Genomic DNA, 19,952 nt, shown 5'->3' with positions numbered 1-19,952 from the left:
TGGGGCCCTGGCCCGATGATTTCAGAGAGGACGGGAGAGGGAAAGACAGTAATATTGATGAGAGAGAATCACGGATCAGCTGCCTCCTGCACGCTCCCCACTGGGGATCAAGCCCGCAACCCAGGCATGTGCCCTGAGGAATCAAACGGTGACCTCCTGGTTCACAGGTCGGTGCTCAACCACTGACCCTTGCTGGCTGGGCTGGGTTTTTACTTGGAAGTTTGGTGATGTTCACGTGACCAGAAATATGCTACAGGAACTTAACGCTTGTTTGCATCAACTAGCCTGTGGTGACACTGGTTTCATTAACTGTTTCACTTGAAGTCGCCATTTCCAAGAACCTCCCAACTACGTCCGGTGGGGACTCACCGTATCTCTGTGGACCGAGTCCTTGTTTGAGGTGAGAAATGCCAGTGACACGCGTCCGTGGCTCTCCCAGTCACAGCCTCCAGTGCGATGTCGCGCTAAGTCAGAAGTCTGTAGAAGTTAGCACGGGTGTGGGTGAGTGACAGGCACTGGGCTTTGTTTTCCAACATGTCTCCAAAAGGTTATTTTATTTTAAAACACACAGAGTTGATACAAATGCCTTTTAAGTCCTGTGGTGGGCGGAGACGCCGCCCGAGGCTGTAGGCGGTGCCCTTCCTCCCCGCGGAGCCTCGGTCTGGGTCCCGGGAGGAGGAGAAAGGCTCTTGCTTCACGCCATTGGCTGTAAGAGTCCTTGGATGACAGTAATTGTACGGCCACAGTCCCACAGCTGCTTGGCAGTCATTAAAGTTTTGCAGTTACTGGTTTTCCTACTGGCGTCTTACCATCTGCGGAAGAAAGAGACAGCTCATGACGTGACACTGAGTTGACGCTCATGTGATGTTTCAGCCACAGGCAGAGAGAAACAGCTGCCACTGTGCAGTTTACAGGCGGGCTAGCCCCGGCAGGGTGGGGCCCTGGCCTGAGGGGATTAGTGCCCTCATGAGGAGAGACACCGGAGAGCTTGCTCTTCCATGCGCAGAAGAGGCCTTGTGAGCACACAGGCCCGTGCAGAAGCAGCGTCATCGCAGAGAGGGGTGGGCACGGCCAGCGCCCTGGGCCAGGGCAGAGGCAGGAGGTGAACCCGGTCACGTTTCCTGAACTTCCAGTCCACTACGGCCTCACCCACAGGACACTGGCTTCCGTCATAAGAAATCAACCCCATCGCCTCGCAACACGAGGTCTGTGTCAGTTATCTGCCCCTCTACCAAATTCCAAACCGAGTTTCAAGGTTCCATATCTCGAGATTCTCCTCTGCCCTCTGCCTTCTGCTGCCCCCTCTCCTTTCACCACATGCCCATCCTGCCTTCCCCTCATCCCAACAGACACCACGAAAGCTCCTCCACTCGAGTTTGACTAAGGTACCAAATAGGCTCGGGTGCAAAACGACAACTGGAAGAATCCTACTCCGTGACCAGAGCGTTGGTCAATGTCAGTTTTTCCAATGCTGACATCGCCCCTCCTCACACTACCCGTCACTCCTATGAGCAGTGTCCTCTCCCTGCTCCTGCCTTGATCTCTGCTTACGTCCCTCTAGACCAGGGGTGGGCAAACTTTTTGACTCGAGGGCCACAATGGGTTCTTAAACTGGACAGGAGGGCCGGAACAAAAGCATGGATGGAGTATTTGTGTGAACTAATATAAATTCAAAGTAAACATCATTACATAAAAGGGTACGGTCTTTTTTTTTTTTTTTTAGTTTTATTCATTTCAAACGGGCTGGATCCGGCCCGCGGGCCGTAGTTTGCCCACGGCTGCTCTAGACTCTTCCTGGCGCCCCTACACGCCCTGCCTTCCTGGCGGAACCACTTCTCTGTGAGCTGATAGGACCTGCTGAAGGGTAAGGGTTGGGTGACTCTCCCAGGATCAGAGAGGTGCGTGCTCGACGCCCAATGCCAGCTGCAAAGGGTCCAGATCCCGGACCGAGCGAGCAGGCGGGGGCTGACCACCCTTCTGCGTCTGAGCTGCCTCGTTCACGCTTGTGGTGTTTTCTCCGGTCATTTCCCTCGCACTTTCTCCTTAGTCTCCATGAGAAAATTCTAGATGACATAATGGTTCTCTGTTCATATTAAGACTCAACTGTCCACTTTGATAAGTGTCTGTGCCGTAGCACACTTCCTTGTGTCACTCTATGTTGACAAACACCACTTCATTGAATGTACTTACCAAGCATTTCTTCTAGCTTCGCTGCGGCGGGTTCGTTCACATTAAATACACAGTCGTTATTTCTAAGAGAAAAAGGAACAGCTTTCTTACTGCATAGACTGGGGGGAACTGCAACCTTCACTAGTCACACAGTAGGACTATCTTCTCTATTTACATAGTAGGACTATCTCTTTGTTAAAATACATTTTTTATTGTGGCTAGTGTTACAGGTAGCTCCCATTTCCTCCTTTTCCCCCCTGCAACCAGCCCCCAGGTCTTCACCACCCTACGCCTGTGTCCATGGCTGTGCATGTAAGTATATAAGGTCTTTGGTTTATCGCCTCTCGTCCAGCAAGGCTGCCTTTAAACAGTTTCCTGAAGGTCAATGTTAAGCAGCTGGAAGGCTCCCTGCTCCTTCCTGTCCTCCTCCCTGGCTTCTGCTTCCTCCTCCGGCCACTTGAGAGACACGCTGGGAGAGCTGACCCCTAAGCATTATCATTCTTACATTCATTCACTCAGAGAGTCCGTATCTACCTCCCTACACACTCGTGTGTGCTGATGTACTGTACATGTATTGCATGTAAATGTACACACACCACACGACACTCCCCCAATCTTTCCTGTAAGTTATGTGTTTCAGTGGTGGGCCAACGCCAAACGCTGGCCGGCAGCACCTTCTCCTTTGCTGCACATCCTTCCATCTGCCCCGAGGTGTGTGCAGGGTCCCCATCCTGACGTGCTAATGGGGAGGGGATGAGGGAGCACCGCGAGTGCGACTCCACCGGACACTCCTGCGTGGCTCTGGACTCTGCTCATCGGTTACCCGCCAGCACCCGCGGGAGCCCAGACTTACACCTTCTTCCTCTCCACCACGCCCAGCCGCACCAGGGCTGCCAAGGCATTTTTCTGTACGTCCGAGGACAGCACGTCGTAACACTGCGAGGCGCCTGCAACAGAGGGGAGGCGTGAGGGGCCGCTCTGTTCCCAGCGGAGGAGGCGGCCAGCAGCCACAGGCGGGACTGACCTTCATCGAGAAGCTGGCTGGTGAACGTCCTGACCCGAGCCAGGTACTCCTTCTCCGTGAAGCAGTCTTTCTCCTCCTTCAGGAGGTGTTTGCAGATGATCTGAGCGGAAGAGGACGAGCGGCTCAGGAAGAGGCAAAGGGCAGTCAACACGCAGCGCAGTGGACAGTCCCACGCCTCCTTCGGAGCCCGAGGCGGCACCCCGAGCCGGGCCGCCGCACGGAGAGGCCTGCGCACACGCAGGCTGCGGGTGCTTTTTCTCCTTTTTTGTTTATTTTTTTCTTTTTAGGCTACGGGATTCTCAGGAGCGCTACTGAGCTCCTATCACTGCTCACAGTTAGGAAACAGGTTGCAGTAGTGTGCACACTGATTAAAATAGGCTTTTTCACTTTCATGGTGAAGTTAAGTGAGTTACTAGCAGCTTCATTTACCTTGTGCTGCTTAGGAAAAGAGGGGCCAGGCTTTTTGTAATTTTTTTTTCTCTAAAAAGACCTAAAACCTGCTAGACCCTAAGATACTTGATTATTTCTACCAGGAAAGGTAGAGACGATATTTATCCAGTAGCTAAAGGCAGGGCTTTTATTTTTTTATTTTATTTTTTAAAAAATATATTTATTGATTTTTTACAGAGAGGAAGGGAGAGGGAGAGGGATACAGAGTTAGAAACATCGATGAGAGAGAAACATCGATTCAGCTGCCTCTTGTACGCCCCCTACTGGGAATGTGCCCGCAACCCAGGTACATGCCCTTGACCAGAATCGAACCTGGGACCCTTCAGTCCGCAGGCCGACACTCTATCCGCTGAGCCAAACCGGTTAGGGAAGGGCAGGGCTTTTATGCACGGAGGCCGGCGAGGGCCACCTCCCTGACCGCAGCAGCCTCGCCGGGAAGGCGGCCCGTGCCCCTCAGCAGAGCCGAGCTCAGAGCCACAGACAGGCAGGGGCCCTCTGATGTTTCCATCTCCAACAACCTGCCTCCCTGCATGTGGGCGCTCCCCCTGCTGACGTGCACAGCAGCCCCTCCTGACTCGCTCCTGAGAGCTCCGACTTCCAGCTACTTGCACTTGAACTTCTCCTTTCCCTTCCAACGGACTGCATCTGGCAGATCTTGCGTTTACTAAGTGCCGACTGTGTGTCAAACACCGTGCTACAGACTCTGAACCAACACTGTGGGGCAAGGACAGCAATGCCTGGGCGAAGCCGTGGTCACAGGAAGGCTGTGCCACTCAGCGGTCCTCCGGGTCTGATGGGACCGAGCCGCCGCCTGTTCACAGGGAACAGGGTCTCACCTGGCGGGTGAAGCCCCTCATCTCACGATCAGTCTCCCTGGTCTACCTGCACCTGGGGAAGACCCTTGCCCTTCAGGCCAGAAATAAGTAGCGGGCGGGGAATCTTAGACGCGAGCTTCTGACAGACTTCCATACCTGGTAGCACTCCACAAAGGGCCTGAAGAGGCCTATTAAGAACTCGATCACAGGCTTTCCCTCCTCTGTCACTAGGATGCCCTTCGTTGTCACCTGAATGGTCTCGCTTTTACAAAGCAGGTAGCAGCCTTCTTCAAAGTCCTGGGAGGGGGCGGAGAAGACAGAAGGACCCACTGAGCGAGGATGCGGCCGCCGTGTGCGTGCAGCCAGGGGTGCAGAGCACGAGACGCCAGCTCAGCCCTTCCCGAGGCTCTGGTTGTTATGCGGTGGCCACGGAAGCATTGGTTCCAAGACTCAGCGCTGACTTCGCCCTCAGCCCGAGGAGGCACCACCTGGGTGATGGCTTCCCTTCCCTTTGCAGACACGCTCCTCAGAGAGGAGGGCACAGCAAGTCCTAGAACCTCAGACCTATGCGCCAAAGGCCCCGCCCCCTCTCCTGAGCAGTGCCCAGAAAGCCCACCCCTCTATCCCGGCTCCCCACCCCGCACCCAGCTCCAGCCTGGTCCTTCACCAGCTGCTGCCCTGCCAGGCAGGACCACACTCTCTGCTCTTAAAGCAAAAGGCCCCCTCATGCCAACAGCTGTTACCAGGAACATGAGTGCGGGTTGGTAAACTTTTAGCAAGCTCGAGTTGATTGATTTGCTGTAGCTGCACTAACCCTTCAAAGAATGACCCTCTTCTTACCAAATAATCCCTAAGTTATTGATAAATTTAACCCAGAATCAAACTGGAGTTGGCTGACTTTAAGCCGAAGGGAGGGAAGACCCATCTGTGACGGTGCCCGGCCTCCCCAGGACTCCCACTGTGCACGCGCTCGATCCTTGGCGGCAAAGATGTACCTTCACTGAGTTTCCCGGAAGGAAGATGAACTCGTCCGACAGGACATCACGCAGGAAGCGGAAGCGGCAGTACACGTCCTCTGGAAAGGGATTCGTTGCAGAAAGTCACCCCCGGGAGTGGCGAGGAGTCCAGGACACTCCGAACGCAGCTTCAGAGGCAGGTTCCCGCCTCTCGGGGATGAGCGGTGAGGCCCCAACGAAAGCGACCACCAACCCCACGGTGCCCGAGCGCCAGCTGCCGTCCCGCCCTTTCACGGTGACTCTAAACGGCACCAAGCCTCTCATCCAGGGCGGGGGCACCTCTTCCTGCCGAGGGCCATGTGGAGATCAGCAACATCATTCTCAGGCCCCACAAACTCATCCGCTGAAGTCAGCCCGCCGTTTGGTCAGTCGTGTCATCATCTCGCCCGTGCGGCCTTGGCAGGGCCAGACCAGAGGATCTCACAGGCCCTGCCCAGCCCCCAGCTGGACGTCCCCCCTGCTCCAGGCAGTCAGTCTGGGCTGAGCAAGAAGCCCCACTGCATAGACACGAGGGACCTTCCCTTTACCGACCCCAGCTCCCGGCAGAGGAGAGAGACGGTTTCTTCATCCCTCTCGCCCCTGGTTCCACACCCTTCGCACAGGCGTGCACGCGCACACACTAACAGAGGACTCTCTCTTGTTCTCCTGACACGTAGCCCCACCTGCCCGCCACCCAGAGACGTCCTGTCTGCTGTGCCGTGAGCGCGCTCAGGTCCCTTCCAAGTCCCCAGGTCCAGGCAGACGGGCGTGTATTTAGGGACAAACCTAACTTCCGCGTGCACGGGCCCCGCTCCGGACTGGGGTGTGGGCTGCACGGGTGGGAGGAGGGGTATGAGGCCCAGTGCTGCTCCCTACACAGCACTGAAGCGCCAGGCCTCCTCCCCGGTTCCAGACCACGTGCCCGAGTTACCTTTCTTGCCCCCGCCAGCCGCCTGCAGCGCCAGAGCCACCAAGGAGGGCCGGACGAAGACGTTGAGCAGCTGGTTCCTGTAGGCCGAGCACGTGAGGAGCGTGATGTGCTGGTAGATGAGGCCGTCCACCACCTCCGAGTCCCTGGCGTCCACTTTCAGAACCACGCGGTCCCTGTTGAGGCTGGCGATGTTGGAGTGCAGGAGGAGGCTGGACTGGATCACCTCGTCAGCGGGTTCATTGTCTACACACAGGACAGTTCGTTCAGGCCAACGGCAAGACACAGGCAGGGTCCCTGCCGGGAGCCTCAGGCCTGCGACGCAGCGGTGCTGGGGACCTGGCTGGGGATTCAAAGGCCAGGTGCTGGCGTGAGGTTCTAGCAGCTGAGCAATGAGCCCCTACGTACCGGGCCACATGAGGAAGCCCCCAAAGGCCAGGGTTAAGCCCTTCAGCCACAGCGTCTTCTCCATCAGGGCGTCGAAGTCCATGGCCGGCCGGTGCTGCAGCAGGACGGTGGCCACCAGGACCCATGGGCTCAGCACCAGGTTCTGGATCTGCAGGAGCTGCATCCTGTAGGCGACCTCAGTGACAAAGGCTTGCGTGTCCTCTGACTGCTTCTGAGGGATGTACCTACAAGGCAGAGACAGAAGCAGTTACAGACAGAAACTCACCCCCATTCGTGACACACAATCCTTTCTGGGCTCCACCATCACACTCAGCACACCCTGGGCGGGCCCACCGGGTCCTCCATTCGCTGGCTGGCACCGCTGTAGCTCTCCCCACTTTTAAGTTAGTCGGGTGCTGGCTCCCCTGAGAAGAGCGAACAGTCTGCCTGCGTATTTGACATATACATCCTACAGCTAATCGTTTCTGCCAAGCATATAATTCTTCTTTAATTGAGGCTTCCCACTTCCCCGACGTGTGACCTCAAATAACCACGTTCCAGTCCTAGAAGTAGTCGAGAACCACCATTCAGCCTGGCCGGTGTGGCTCAGCGGCTGAATGTTGGCCCAGGAACCAAGAGGTCACCAGTTCAATTCCCTGTCAGGGCACATGCCCAGGTTGCCGGCTCCATCCCCAGGAGGGGCATGCAGGAGGCAGCCGATCCATGATGTTCCTCTCTTAGTGACATTTTTCTCTCTCTCCCTCTCCCTTCCTCTCTCTCTCTAAAAAATCAATAAAAAGATATTTTTTTAAAAGTCACAATTCACACTTCCAGATTTTCACCCCTGTTTCTAACTCGGTTATGAAAACACCAGTCTTGCACCTTGGGACCAGGTTATACGGGCTTCGGCTCAACCTCCCAGCTGCCAGAGATCGAAGCGACACAGGGTCTCCGAAGTATACGTGGATGCTGCCAAAGTTTTCCGAGAGAATCTTCCTGGCTTTCAGCAATCCCTAACAGCATTGCAACAGGGAGAAGAAAACAAAAGAAGCAAATGAGGAAATGGGTTGAGCTGTAAATGAGCATTTCCCCTAACTCCCAATAAACGCAGGCGTGGCCATCCTTTACGTACGGTCGTAGATTCCTTTGGCTTGGGCACCCCTAAAAGCTCATATACATAAAGGGTTTCTTCCAGTATCTTATCATAACTGATGCTAATTGGAACAAGGTAGGTGTCAAAAACTTCTCTTTTGAAAAAAGGTTCCATCACAATATTCAGAAGACCTGCAAAGGGAGAAATGGCTTTCAGGTATATATGTCCCAGTCTGCAAACACGGCACATACACAGGAAGACACCAAGTGTGCAGGACACACTAAGCCCGTAAATACAAGCAGTTACGCTTAAAGAGTTCCGCTCATAAAGAAAACAGTATCTTGCAAAAAAAGCGCCAAGGCCCGGCCGGCGTGGCTCAGTGGCTGAGCATCGACCTATGAACCAGGTCACGGTTCAGTTTCTGGTCAGGGCCCATGCCCAGGTTGTGGGCTCGATCTCCAGTGTGGGGCGTGCAAGAGGCAGCCGATCCATGATTCTCTCTCATCACTGATGTTTCTCTCTCTCTCTCTCTCTCTCTCTCTCCCCCTTCCTCTCTGAAATAAACAACAATTTTTAAAAAGTGTCAAGTTCTACTTTGCAGTTGCACTGACACCCACCCCCCCCCACCCCCGCCCCCCCACCTCTGGCTCTGGGTGTGTCTTCCTCCTCCGCCTGCGAGGGACCTACCAAATTTAGGAGTCAGAGTCTTGGCGGAGCGGCTTCTTGTCCCTTCGAGGAAAAATTCAACAGGAGCATAACCATTCTTTAAAGAGAAAACACAAACAAACAAAACAAAACACAAAGCCCATTGCCTACGCTCAAAGGATCAAGGCTTCTTTGCTTCCTCCCCAGCTCCCGCCCCGGCCGCTGCACACACTGCTCACAGGGAAGCTCCAACACAGCCACGGGGAGCGGCCAGGCTGCCGAGCTCCGCGCACTCCTCCGGGAGGAACACGGCTCAGCGGCCCATTCGGGCGTCAGGGACTTAAATGAGAGCTCGCAGGGAACTTCAGCGAGAAGGAAACAGCTGGAGGGCCTGGTGATTGTCTGCATTTACCCGTAACATGGTTTTGACATATTCGGAGAACACAGCCCAGTAGAGTCTGTTGCCGCCGAAGGTGCGCCGCATGAAGAAGGCGCCCGACATGCGCAGCAGCTCCCCGATCATCTTCATCCCCAGGAAGTCTAGAGGGGGAGGGGTCAGCATTGACTGCAGAGCCTGGGACGGTCCATAAAGACCTAACTCGTGCTCTGCTAAGGAGGATCTCGTGGATGTAAGACACTCCTGTGACCTTCAGGATTATAGCTTCTGAGATCAAAGTCCCCAAGAAGAGACATCTCATGGAATGATGGGAAGGAGGGGCTGTGTGGGCAGGTGCCTGCTGGGAGGGAACCCTGCACCCTCCATGCACCTTGGGGTTCACAATCAGACCAGCTGGAGCGGGGGAGGGAGGGGTGGCGGTGGGGGGGACGTTTTTCCTGCCAAGGGCCATGTGGCTATTTATAACATCATTCGCAGGCCATACACAATTATCCACTTAAACAGCCTGCTGCCCGGCCAGCGTGGCTCAGTGGTTGAGCGTCGACCTATGAACCAGGAGGTCACAGCTCAATTTCTGCTCAGGGCACATGCCTGGGTTGTGGGCTAGATTCCCAGTGTGAGGCCGATCAATGATTCTCTCTCATCATTGACGTTTCTCTCTCTCTCTCCCTTCCTCTCTGAAATCAATAAAATATTTTTAAAAATTACCTTGCTATATTTGGTCAAACATTTAATTACCTCCCCATGATGCATTGGCAGGGCCAGACCAAATGATTTCTCGGGCCTTACACAGCCCACGAGCCGGACGTCCTCCACCCAAGCTAGAGGCAGAGGGAACGGCAGGCCATGTGCCAACCGCAGCAACGTCATCAGGCCGACTTCTTCAGTCAGCACTGCTGCTGACCTTGACAGGCCAGCATGTGTCCACAGGCCCTGGACAGCCAGGCCAACAAGCTCCCCCTCCCCAGTGGACCATCCGGTAACTCACCGACCGTCTTTAATAAAGAAGCCGGGCTAAGGGGAGAGTTCTAGCATCAGTTTACAGGAGCCCTTTTCATTTTCCCTGATTTTCAAATAACTTCCTCACAAGTCCATAGACGAAAATTCGTTTAAAGTGCTTAAGTCCCAGCTGCATCTCACGCCACTGTTTACCGCCTTTATTACCAGCCGTATATGTTTAAACCCCAGTTTCCCTGGCTACCCTAGAGAGGATAAACACATAACTTATTTGCCTTAGCAATGCTACTTTTGGGAACCCATCCTCCAGGAATGAAAGCACTGGTATAAAAATCTGTGGTTGCGATCATTCCAGCGCACGTTTTAATCTTTACAATCGAAGAAAGGAGAGAAGCGCACGCACCCATCCCCGCCGCGATGACCGGGACCGGCAGGTCATAGTTGTACAGAAGGAAAGACAACATCAGGAAGTCGATGTAGCTTCGGTGGCTGGGCAGCAGGACAACCGGGTGCTCCTGGATGGCTCGCTGTAGCTTTAAAATACATAAAGGAGACGCTTTGAATCATTTCAGTGTTCACGTTATTAAAGTCGCACCTCACGTCAGAACACGGGAGGATGTGCACATGGATGGAAGGGAGACTGATACTGCGTCTGCCTCCCCTCCCACACACACGACACGTGTTTGAGTTCTAGGTAACCTCACCCAATGCAAGGATATGGGGAAGGTAAATTTTGATGGATCATAACAAGAACACTGATGATCGCTCACTTATATTAGGTGGGCACCGTATTAAGCATTGTACGTAGTAAGCATGTTACACACACTGTTTAATGCCAGGTATTTGTGAAGAGCCTTAGCTTCCTTGTGTGTGGCATGGCCACGCATTTAATAAATGGCAGAGCTGGGAACAGAACTGAGGTCAGTCGGAATGAGAAAGTCAGCTGTGCCCGGCTGGCGTTGCTCAGTGGTTAGAGCATCGAGGTCACAAGTTCAATTCCCGGTCTAGGGCACATGCCTGGGTTGCAGGTTCAATCCCAGGCCCGGTCGGGGTTTGTGTGGGAGGCAACCAACCGATGTGTCTCTCTTACATTGATGTTTCTCTCTCTCTCTCTCTCTCCCTTTCACTCTCTCTAAAAGGCCATGGAAAAATACCCTCAGGTGAGGATTTAAAAGAAGTCAGCTGTGCGCTCTGCTCCAAACTGGTGTCCACAGCGAGAGAACGCGCTTCTCTCGGGAGATTAAAAACAAAACCTACGAATTTTTAGGACACGGGAAAGGAACAATACTGCCAGGGACAGTGGGTGCCATGGAGCTGGGAGGCATGCATGGGAGCTCCCAGATGTACCCCTGAGGCTGTCAACCTCACCCGTGTTCACTGGTATCGATGTGTTGTCTGTTTCTCTGAACCCTAAGTAGGACCGACGGAGGGAAGGAGATTTGAGATCAGGGAAGGCATGGCCAGCCAGCTGCCCTGGCCCAGGCACAGTGCCAGCCGTTCCCGGGCAGAGACCTGGCAGTGAGTGAGCGATCTGAAGAGTCACAGGAGGAAACACTTGAGTGAAAAGAATCTTCAGAGGCAGCCAATGGATGCTTCTCTCTCATCAATGTTCCTCTCTCCCTCTCTCTCTCAAACCAATAAAAACATATTTAAAAAACAAATTAAAAAATATAATCTTCCAGAAACACCAATCAGAAAGGATATATGCACCCATATGTTCATAGCAGCACAATTCACCATAGCTAAGATCTGGAAACAGCCTAAGTGCCCATCAGTAGATGAATGGATTAGAAAACTGTGGTACATCTACACAATGGAATACTATGCTGCTGTAAAAAAGAAGGAACTCTTACCATTTGCAATGGCATGGATGGAGCTGGAGAGCATTATGCTAAGTGAAATAAGCCAGTCAATGAAGGAAAAATACCACATGATCTCACTCATTCATGGATAATAGAGACCATTATAAACTTTTGAACAATAATAGATACAGAGGCAGAGCTGCCTCACACAGATTGTCAAACTGCAGCAGGAAGGCCAGGGAGGGTTAGGGGGCAGGAGAGAGGGGGGTAAGAGATCAACCGAAGGACTTGTATGCATGCATATGAGCATAACCAATGGACATAAGACACTGGGGGGAAGGGGAAGCCAGGGGATTGTCAAGGGCGTAATACCCTTTGTAATACTTTAAGCAATAAATATATATATATATATATATATATATATATATATATATATATAATCTTTATAGGAAAGTGTTTCCTTACAGGAAAAAGCAAACTATTAAGTAACAGAAATGACGGAATTAGAAAACTCACCATCTGGCAATCATCACACACCACCGTGTGGAGAGCCGAGCCCTGTGCCAGGGGACGCCTGCTGGCCAGGCCTGCCCACTGAGTGCAGGTGAGAAACCCAAACAGGGAGGGGCGAAGGAGAGGGGGCTGTTTCAACCAGAAATACTCACTTTCTGAATACCTTCTTCATTGACACACACTTTGGAGTAAATCTGTTTAAATATTTTGCTCAGGGCAAAGGCAAAAAACCGGATGGCTCCCAGACGCAGCTTGTGGCTCATTTCATCCAAGATCTGGCACGCTTCCTCGCGGAGGGCATCCTGGGACTGGACGGACTCCTTGGAGAGCTGGAGGGGAGAGAAGCGCGGATGCGTTTCTGGAAAAAGGAGCCACAGCTCTTTCATTCAAACCAGGTCCACACGGCTGATACTGAGAACTCAAAATTAATACGTTTCTCCTTCACGTAGGTGGACGTTGTATATTTTCCAACGAAACACAAGTGGACGAATGATCCTCTTTAGACAACTTCAAAGACTAGGAACTCACAGGGAATCGGCTTTCCAGGATGGCATGTGAGACAGGAGACCAGCCCCCTCTCTATCACATGTGTTACCAGCTTCCACCAGGAGCCACGGCCCTAATCACACGGCATGGCGCCTTTCAGTGACTGCTCGATGCCATGACCAGGTCATGACCAAGGTAGAGACAAGACTACACTGAAGCCCCATTCACACCACCTCACATACACGGGACCTGCTACAAATCCCCAGACTATCAAAGAGATCAGTGAGCTCCACGCGCTCACAAGGAAACGCCTTCACTCCCACGGCAGAGCAATCTCCTGATACCGAGAACAAAATGCTGGCTGTGTGCGAGCCCTGGCCAGGGCCTGGAGACGAGCGAGTCCGTTTCTGTCCTCAGGGAAGCCAAACTGAATCCTTTGAACCAACCCCACACAGGCACTTTGAAAAGGAGGAAAGTCTGTGTGTTAGCTGATGGTTACCCAGTCAGGGCACAGGCCCAGGTTGCGGGCTCCATCCCCAGTGTGGGGCGTGCAGGAGGCAGCCGATCAATGATTCTCTCATCATTGATGTTTCTATCTCTCTTTCCCTCTCCCTTTCTCTCTGAAATCAATAAAATAATGAAAAGAAGAAGAAAAAGAGGGAAGAAGAGAGAGGAAAAATGCTCTTCCAAGTTGGAAAGCCTTCAACTTGTTTTTTTTTTAACAATCATCCCATTTTTAAAAATTATGATACAAATATACATAATATAAAATTTGCCATTGTAGTCACTTTCAAGTGTACAGTTCAGTGGCCCTGGACCTGTCTATAGACTGAAGGGAAGGAGCTGATGAGAACAAAAGGCTGCAGAGAGAGGACAGGGAGCGGCCGAGGTCAGTCTGTCCCAAACAGAACTCAGCTCCTCTCCACTCCCGCCCCCTCCCTCCCCTGGCTGTGAAGGCTTCTTCCCTTCCCTTAATAACGTCTACTTTACCTCTCAAATGTCTTTGTTGTCTAAAAGCCTTTGTACATTTCTGATCAGGGAAAGGGAAATCTCAATGTCAACTTGTCACCTAATCATAAACTTGAACTTACAGGACTCGCTTCCCTACAGATCCTGCGCCTACTGACTTTGACGACATAACTTAAAATGCAAACAGCCCTTCCGTTCCCTAGGATTATGTGTTTAAAGAATAAACAGAATCCCTTGCAATAGCCAACACTGGTACTTGGCGAGGACAGGAGCAAAACAAGGTCAAGAGCATTGCAACGTAGTAGCCCAGCAACTCAGTAGCCCAAACTTCATTGCAACCAAGTTGCAGGCACCAAATAAAAAATGGCAGGTGCATCGGCTTAAGGTGTCTACACTTTAAGCAACATGAGCAGATTTCTTATCTCTATTTTTAGCCAGACATGTTTCTAAAATATAAACGAATTGCACCAACTCCAAAAGGAAATCCTTCAATGGCTTTGCACGACTTCTAATTCCGCTACGAGGTTTGCAACGCCCTCCACGCCAGAGGCCCTGCCTCCCTCTCCAGCCTCAATTCTTACCATGACCCCTTCTCTGCTTCTGTGGTCTGGTCATGTTAAACCACCTTCAGTGCTGCAAATACGCGTGTTCTCTGGTCCTTAAAACAAGCGGGTGGTTCCCAAACTGCCATCCTTTGGAATGGACCGGGCTTCCTTAAAGACTACGGATGGCTGGCTTCTTCCCAACCTCCTGGTGTAGTTGGTACGGGGTGGGGCTGACGCACAGGGATTCTTAGAGCTCCCGAGTGAGGTTTGAAAACCACGGGGAAAGTTATTTGCTCTGTTAGAAATACTCCTTTCACCCAGTTCACCTGGAAAACTCCTAATCCTCTTTCAGGGCTCATTTTAAAAAATCTCTCTCTAACTCCCTACACACAACTAGCTTCCCCTCTAACAGGTGGCCGGCCCTGCAGTGCGCCCACTAGCGTATCTTGTATCAAAGCTGATGATACAACTGTCCTCAAGCCCATCAGACTGCACACTGAAGAGGCAGGAACCCTGCTCCGGTCGCTCACTGCTCGACCCCGTGTCTAGGACAGAGGCTCACACATGTTCTGGCTACGGTATACATTTGATGAATGTGCTGAATGGAGCTAAACCTAAAAAGATACATTAAGCCCAGCCCAACCAGCGTGGCTCAGTGGCTGAGTGTGGCCCTAGGAACCAGGAGGTTGTGGTTAGATTCCAGGTCAGGGCACGTGCCCGGGTGCGGGCTCCATGCCCAGTCTGGGGGCGTGCAGGAGGCAACTGATCCGTGATTCTCTCTCGTCACTGATGTTTCTCTCTCTCTCCCTCTCCCTTCCTCTCTGAAATCGATAAAATATATTTTTTAAAAAGATACATTAAAGATAGCCAAATAAATTCATAGCATCAAGAAGAGAAAGAACTTGTTGACCAGGAGCAAACCGGGCTGCGTTGAAGAGGACTCACTTACCTGCTTAATGACATAGTAAACCTCTTCGGAGTTGAGAACACTAGACTTAATATCGTTTGGCGTGCACGGAATGAGCCCCTTATACAGGAGAGGGGCGTAGCACTTCATGGCAAACTTCAGGTCACTGACATGCCTCCTTTCCTCTAACATATCTTCAAAGTCATCCCACTTTTTGAGCTCCTTCTGTGGACAAGGCAAAGGAAAGAAAGTCATGTACATCCTGTATAATAAGTCAGGACAGATTAGGGACTGTACTTGTAAAGCTTCATTTCTGCCCAATTTGTATTCCGTGACATGTGACAAGAGCAGAGTGACCGAGTGTTAGATTTTCATATTCCAAGAAAAAATGTAAATAGGATCAATAAATTGATATTGAATTATCATGTTTTATTTTATCTTATAAATGTTTTTTTTTAATTGATTTTAGAGAGAATGGAGGGGGATAGAGAGAGAGAAACAAAAATATCAGAGAGAAACATCCATCGGCTGCCTCCTGCATGCTCCCCGCTGGGGATCGAGCCTACAACCCGGGCATGAGCCCTGATGGGAATCCAACTGTGACCTCCTGGTTCATAGGTTGACACTCCACTGAGCCACGCTGGCCGGGCTATTTTTTAACAGGATTTATTTAATTGTAAATATATAACTTAATCTTTAATATTTTTTGAATCCTCACCCGAGGATATGTTTATTGATTTTTATAGAGAGAGTAAGCAGAAGAAGGGGGCGGGGGGGGGCAGGGGAGTGGGGGAGAGACAAGCCTCAATCGGTCGCCTCTCATACATGCCCGACGAAGGATCGAACCTTCCAACCAGGTATGTATCCTGATGGGAAGCAAGCCCGCAGCCTTTCGGTGCACGGGACGATGCTCCGGCTGACTACCCGGCCAGGGCTTACGCTTTAATTTTTAATAATGGCTGCGTTTTAACATTGGGCTTGCAAGCTTCGTGAAAATTTAACGATCAGCTCTGACAGCGAGTACAAGACTACAGACTGGCTGCCAGCACTGGAAACGAAATCCTCTAAGGACAGCGGGATAGAGTGACTAATGAAGAGGGTGGGAGTGCTCTCGAGAGTGAGTGGCGGGGAAGCCCTCTCTGGGGAGGAGAGCTTTGTGCTGGGGCCTCAATCATAAAAGCAGCAGCGGCTGCCCGCCTGGCGATGTGGTGCCCGCCTGGCGATGTGGTGTCCGCCTGGCGATGTGGTGCCCGCCTGGCGATGTGGTGTCCGCCTGGCGATGTGGTGTCTGGTAGCACGTTGTAAGGAGCCGAGATTTCTCATTCAGAGTCTAACAGGAAGCCATAGTCTGGGTGACGGGTGCGCCAGCGATCCCCCACCCCCAGCCTCCTCTGCATTCTGTGGTCTCACTGCAAGACTTCCCCAGGCCAGTGGCTTAGGATACAACCTACGTGTGATGGTTGCCAAGCCTACATGTTTAGACCAGCCCTTCCTCTTTGCTCGGCTCCCATATTTCTAACTCTATTCGGATGTCTCCCAAGCCCCTTGTGATGGATCTGGTCCATAACATAATAATCCACAAATTAAAAATCATTAACTTTGCCCCGGCCGGTTTGGCGCAGCGGACAGAGCATCGGCCTGCGGACTGAAGGGTCTCAGGTTTAATTCCAGTCAAGGGCACATGCCTGGGTTGCAGGCTCGATCCCCAGTAGGGGGTGTGCAGGAGGCAGCCGATCGATGATTCTCTCTTATCATTGATGTTTCTCTCTCGCGCTTCCTCTCTGAAATCAATAAAAAAAATTTTTTTTTTAAATCATTAATTTTGCCTCCCCCATCTCAAACTGAACACAACCCCAATTACACCCTGACCAAACCTGCTCTGTCCGCATCTCCTATCTGCGAAAGGCATCTCATCCACCCAGTTGCCCAATCACAGAAACCAGGAGTCAACCTGAGTCTGCCTCCTCTTCCTTAGCCACCCCTTCAGCTGCCCTCCACACCCCACAGGCGGCCCATCGCTCCCTCCCCACACTCACTGCCACTGCCGGCTCGGGCTGTCTTCCCTTCTCTGTCCTGACCCATGTCCAGGATCCTGGCATCAAATTCCCTCCCCAGCCAGACTCTCTGTCTACAGTCTCCGCTGAAGTGAAGAAGGAGAGGTTATTCATCCAGATAATCATGGCAGAAACCAAGCAGTTCTCTTAGACCTTCAACGTACTAATGCGATCCCCTTAAATGGTGCCCAGTGAAGTTCAGATTTTAGCCGTAAGGGTGGGTAAACACGACACATGAAATCCCTTTGGGAAATGTAGCCTGCCCCCTCTATTCTAGCCTTCCCTGAGCCCTTGGTTCCCGACGTGTGGTGTTCTTACATGGATGCCTAGAGCAGGCTTCCTCTCCCTCATCTCCCTTCACATCTCAAAAACTCAGCGCAGGCGTCACCTTCTCTGGTCCCGACAGGTCAGGGGCTCCTTCTCTCACTCCCACAAGGCAGTGCGCATGTTTCCACACTGCCCTCGTTCCACTTCATTGCAACTATTTGTTTACTTTCATGACTTCCTTTGAAGTCCTGAAAGGCGAAGGCTAGCTCTTTAACCTCTGTGTCTTGAACACTGAGAAGAATGACTAAGGACTGTTTGTTGCAATCAGCAATATCTCAAGTATCTCGAATACCACTCTCAGATTAGATAGCACATTGCACAAGCACAGGACAGGCCTGAAATAGTAATAGTAAGGAAAAGCTCAGGACATCATGAGAGGAAGACTATGTAATCACAAGACATGTGCAGCGTCCGTCTGAGGAGAAAGCTCATATACAACTGCCTAGTCCTTCACAGGAAAAGTTGAGAAAAGTCTTATCAGTAAAGAACCATTGGTGAATGGGGAAGTAAAGGACCAACTCTCTCCTGTAATATAGGAAACCAGAGGCCCAGTGCACCAATTTGTGCACGGGTTGGGTCCGAGGGGGTGGAGGGGCCGATCAAGGGCAGGGCCAGCCGGGGGCAGGGGCTGCGGGCAGTTGGCCGGCTGAACACCCGGTTGAACTACTGGTTGAGGGGACAATTTGCATATTAGGCTTTTATTATATAGGAGGATTGTACTCAAGTCACAAGCCAGTTAGGACTAAAAAAGGGACCTACGCCTGTCAGAGCCACACCGAAACCCTCCTTCTACATTCCTTATGGACTCCCACAGGAGCAGCAGTTAGAGGTCAAATATTCCCACCATACACCCGTTGGGTGGGGAGGCCATGAGGAGGGTCTTTACTGTGACGAGCCTGGGAGAAGTGGACCGCTACCAGCAACGAAGAGCTCCTAGCTCCGCCACAAAATGGGCATTTCCTCTCGTTCCAAAGAATACTGATCTCCCAACCGGAAGGCAGCCACGTACACATACAAACCCTCTTTTGAAGCTGTGGATTTTTGTTTGTTTGTTTGTTTATCTTGCTTTTTTTCTGCTTTCCCTGTTTGACCTTCTCAAACAAATTAATGGTATATTTAAGTCGGACTGACACTAACTGCTAGGACAAGCATGGTGGCAAACCTTTTAAATGCCCTCTTTTATTTCCTCCTAAAGTAGATAAAAATTAATCTACTGTTTAAAATAAAAAACAATCCGTTACACCAGTATTATGCAACCCCGAGCGCTCCAGAGCTCTCGTGACAATGGTGAGTGACCAGTAAACGTTTTGTTGGCATAAAAAGACCTGTTAAAATCAGGAGACAAAGAAAGGCAGTCGGGGGAGAAGAGGCAAGTTGGAGAGAGGCTGGGTGGCAAAGGGACTTTCGGGAAAAAGTACAATGACAAAAACAGGCAATTAAAACCTCCAGAAGTTCCAAATCTCCCTAGATTTGTTCTAATCAACAGAATGAATTCACTGACAAAATAAGACCCGAAGCAGGGAAGACATGGGACCGACTGACATACCTCGATGTGGGGTTGGGGGGACGAGAAGAGATAAACCAGAGGACTTTATATACTTATGGGCACAGCCCATGGATCCGGGCAAGAAATAGGGTGGTGAAGACTTAAATCGTAAAAACTCTCTGCCCACTGATGAGCCCAACACGCTCCCGCCGGGAGCGCAGGCCGAGCAGAAGGGCGGGGTGGGGGCCCGGGGCCTGCGGCTCAGGCTGGGTGGGCCCGCAGCTTCCTCGGCTTCGCCCAACAGGGCGCCCGCCGCGCCCTCGCCGCAGCTCCCTCCCACGCCTCCAGCCCGGGCCAGGCGGGGGCTTTCGGGCGGCCCCGCACCCGGCAGAGGGAAAGGGAAGGCGCGAGGGGAAAGGAGTCGGGGGAACCGTCGCGGGGAGAAAGTTGGAAAAGCGCGCGCGCGCGCGCGCGCACACACACACACACACACACACACACACGGACACAGTGATGCTCCGTTGCCTTGGAAACCAAGGGAACCAACCAGCCCCTCCTCGGGGAAGTCGGGGCCCAGGCTCTACAGGGCCCGGAGCGACCGCCCCGAGGAAAATGAGACAGGGTGGAGAGGGTCCTCTCTCGGGCCCGCCCGGGGCCGCCGCCTTTCCCTGGGCGCCTACCGAGTACAGGAGCACGACAGCGCCGGGACTACGGGAGCCGACGGCAAAGCTGGAGCTGGACGAGCTGGAAGAATCCATGGCGCGGCTGCCGTCCGTCCCGGGCGGGGCCTGGGATGCTGTGCTAGGCGGTGGCGGTGCTGGTGTGGCGGCTGGGGGCGGTTCTTCCGCGCGGGGCGGCCCGACCTCGCCGAGGGCGGTGGCACCCTCTGCGACCGCTGCTCGGGACCCCGGGCGCCGCCATCTTGGCCAGGACGGAAGCCGCGCGGGGCCCTGCGGCGGCGGCGCGCGCGCGCGCTCAGTGGAACCCGGAAGTGAGGGTGCGC

The 19,952-nt window shown here is 52.5% G+C and overlaps 1 protein-coding gene across 1 annotated transcript; it reads right to left on the bottom strand.

Moving 5' to 3' along the window:
• Positions 1 to 521: 521 nt before the first annotated feature.
• On the bottom strand, positions 522 to 19,795 carry GNPAT (glyceronephosphate O-acyltransferase). The gene is made up of 16 exons (XM_070401371.1): positions 19,630 to 19,795; positions 15,125 to 15,307; positions 12,328 to 12,504; positions 10,264 to 10,393; positions 8,919 to 9,046; positions 8,549 to 8,624; positions 7,901 to 8,052; positions 7,651 to 7,781; positions 6,790 to 7,013; positions 6,385 to 6,627; positions 5,454 to 5,533; positions 4,615 to 4,755; positions 3,194 to 3,293; positions 3,023 to 3,116; positions 2,191 to 2,252; positions 522 to 812 (listed from the first exon to the last, which is right to left on the bottom strand). The coding sequence occupies exons 1-16, from the start codon at positions 19,705 to 19,707 to the stop codon at positions 769 to 771; spliced, it is 2,043 nt and encodes a 680-aa protein (XP_070257472.1). The 5' UTR covers positions 19,708 to 19,795; the 3' UTR covers positions 522 to 768.
• Positions 19,796 to 19,952: the final 157 nt, after the last annotated feature.

This window comes from Myotis yumanensis, unplaced genomic scaffold, assembly GCF_028538775.1.
Source record: "Myotis yumanensis isolate MYYU_CA2020_CCGP unplaced genomic scaffold, mMyoYum1.0.hap1 SCAF_22, whole genome shotgun sequence".
Lineage (NCBI taxonomy): Eukaryota > Metazoa > Chordata > Mammalia > Chiroptera > Vespertilionidae > Myotis > Myotis yumanensis.
The sequence above is the reverse complement of the archived record's forward strand: the minus strand, read 5'-3'. Positions and strand labels throughout refer to the sequence as shown.

Coding starts and splice junctions, on each gene's coding strand:
- GNPAT (XM_070401371.1), bottom strand. CDS start 19,707: ATGGATTCTTCCAGCTCGTCCAGCTCCAGCTTTGCCGTCGGCTCCCGT. Junction 8,053..8,548: donor GACTCTGACTCCTAAATTTG/GTAGGTCCCTCG, acceptor CTCCCTTTGCAG/GTCTTCTGAATATTGTGATG. Junction 4,756..5,453: donor TTCCGGGAAACTCAGTGAAG/GTACATCTTTGC, acceptor GCCCCCTCCCAG/GACTTTGAAGAAGGCTGCTA.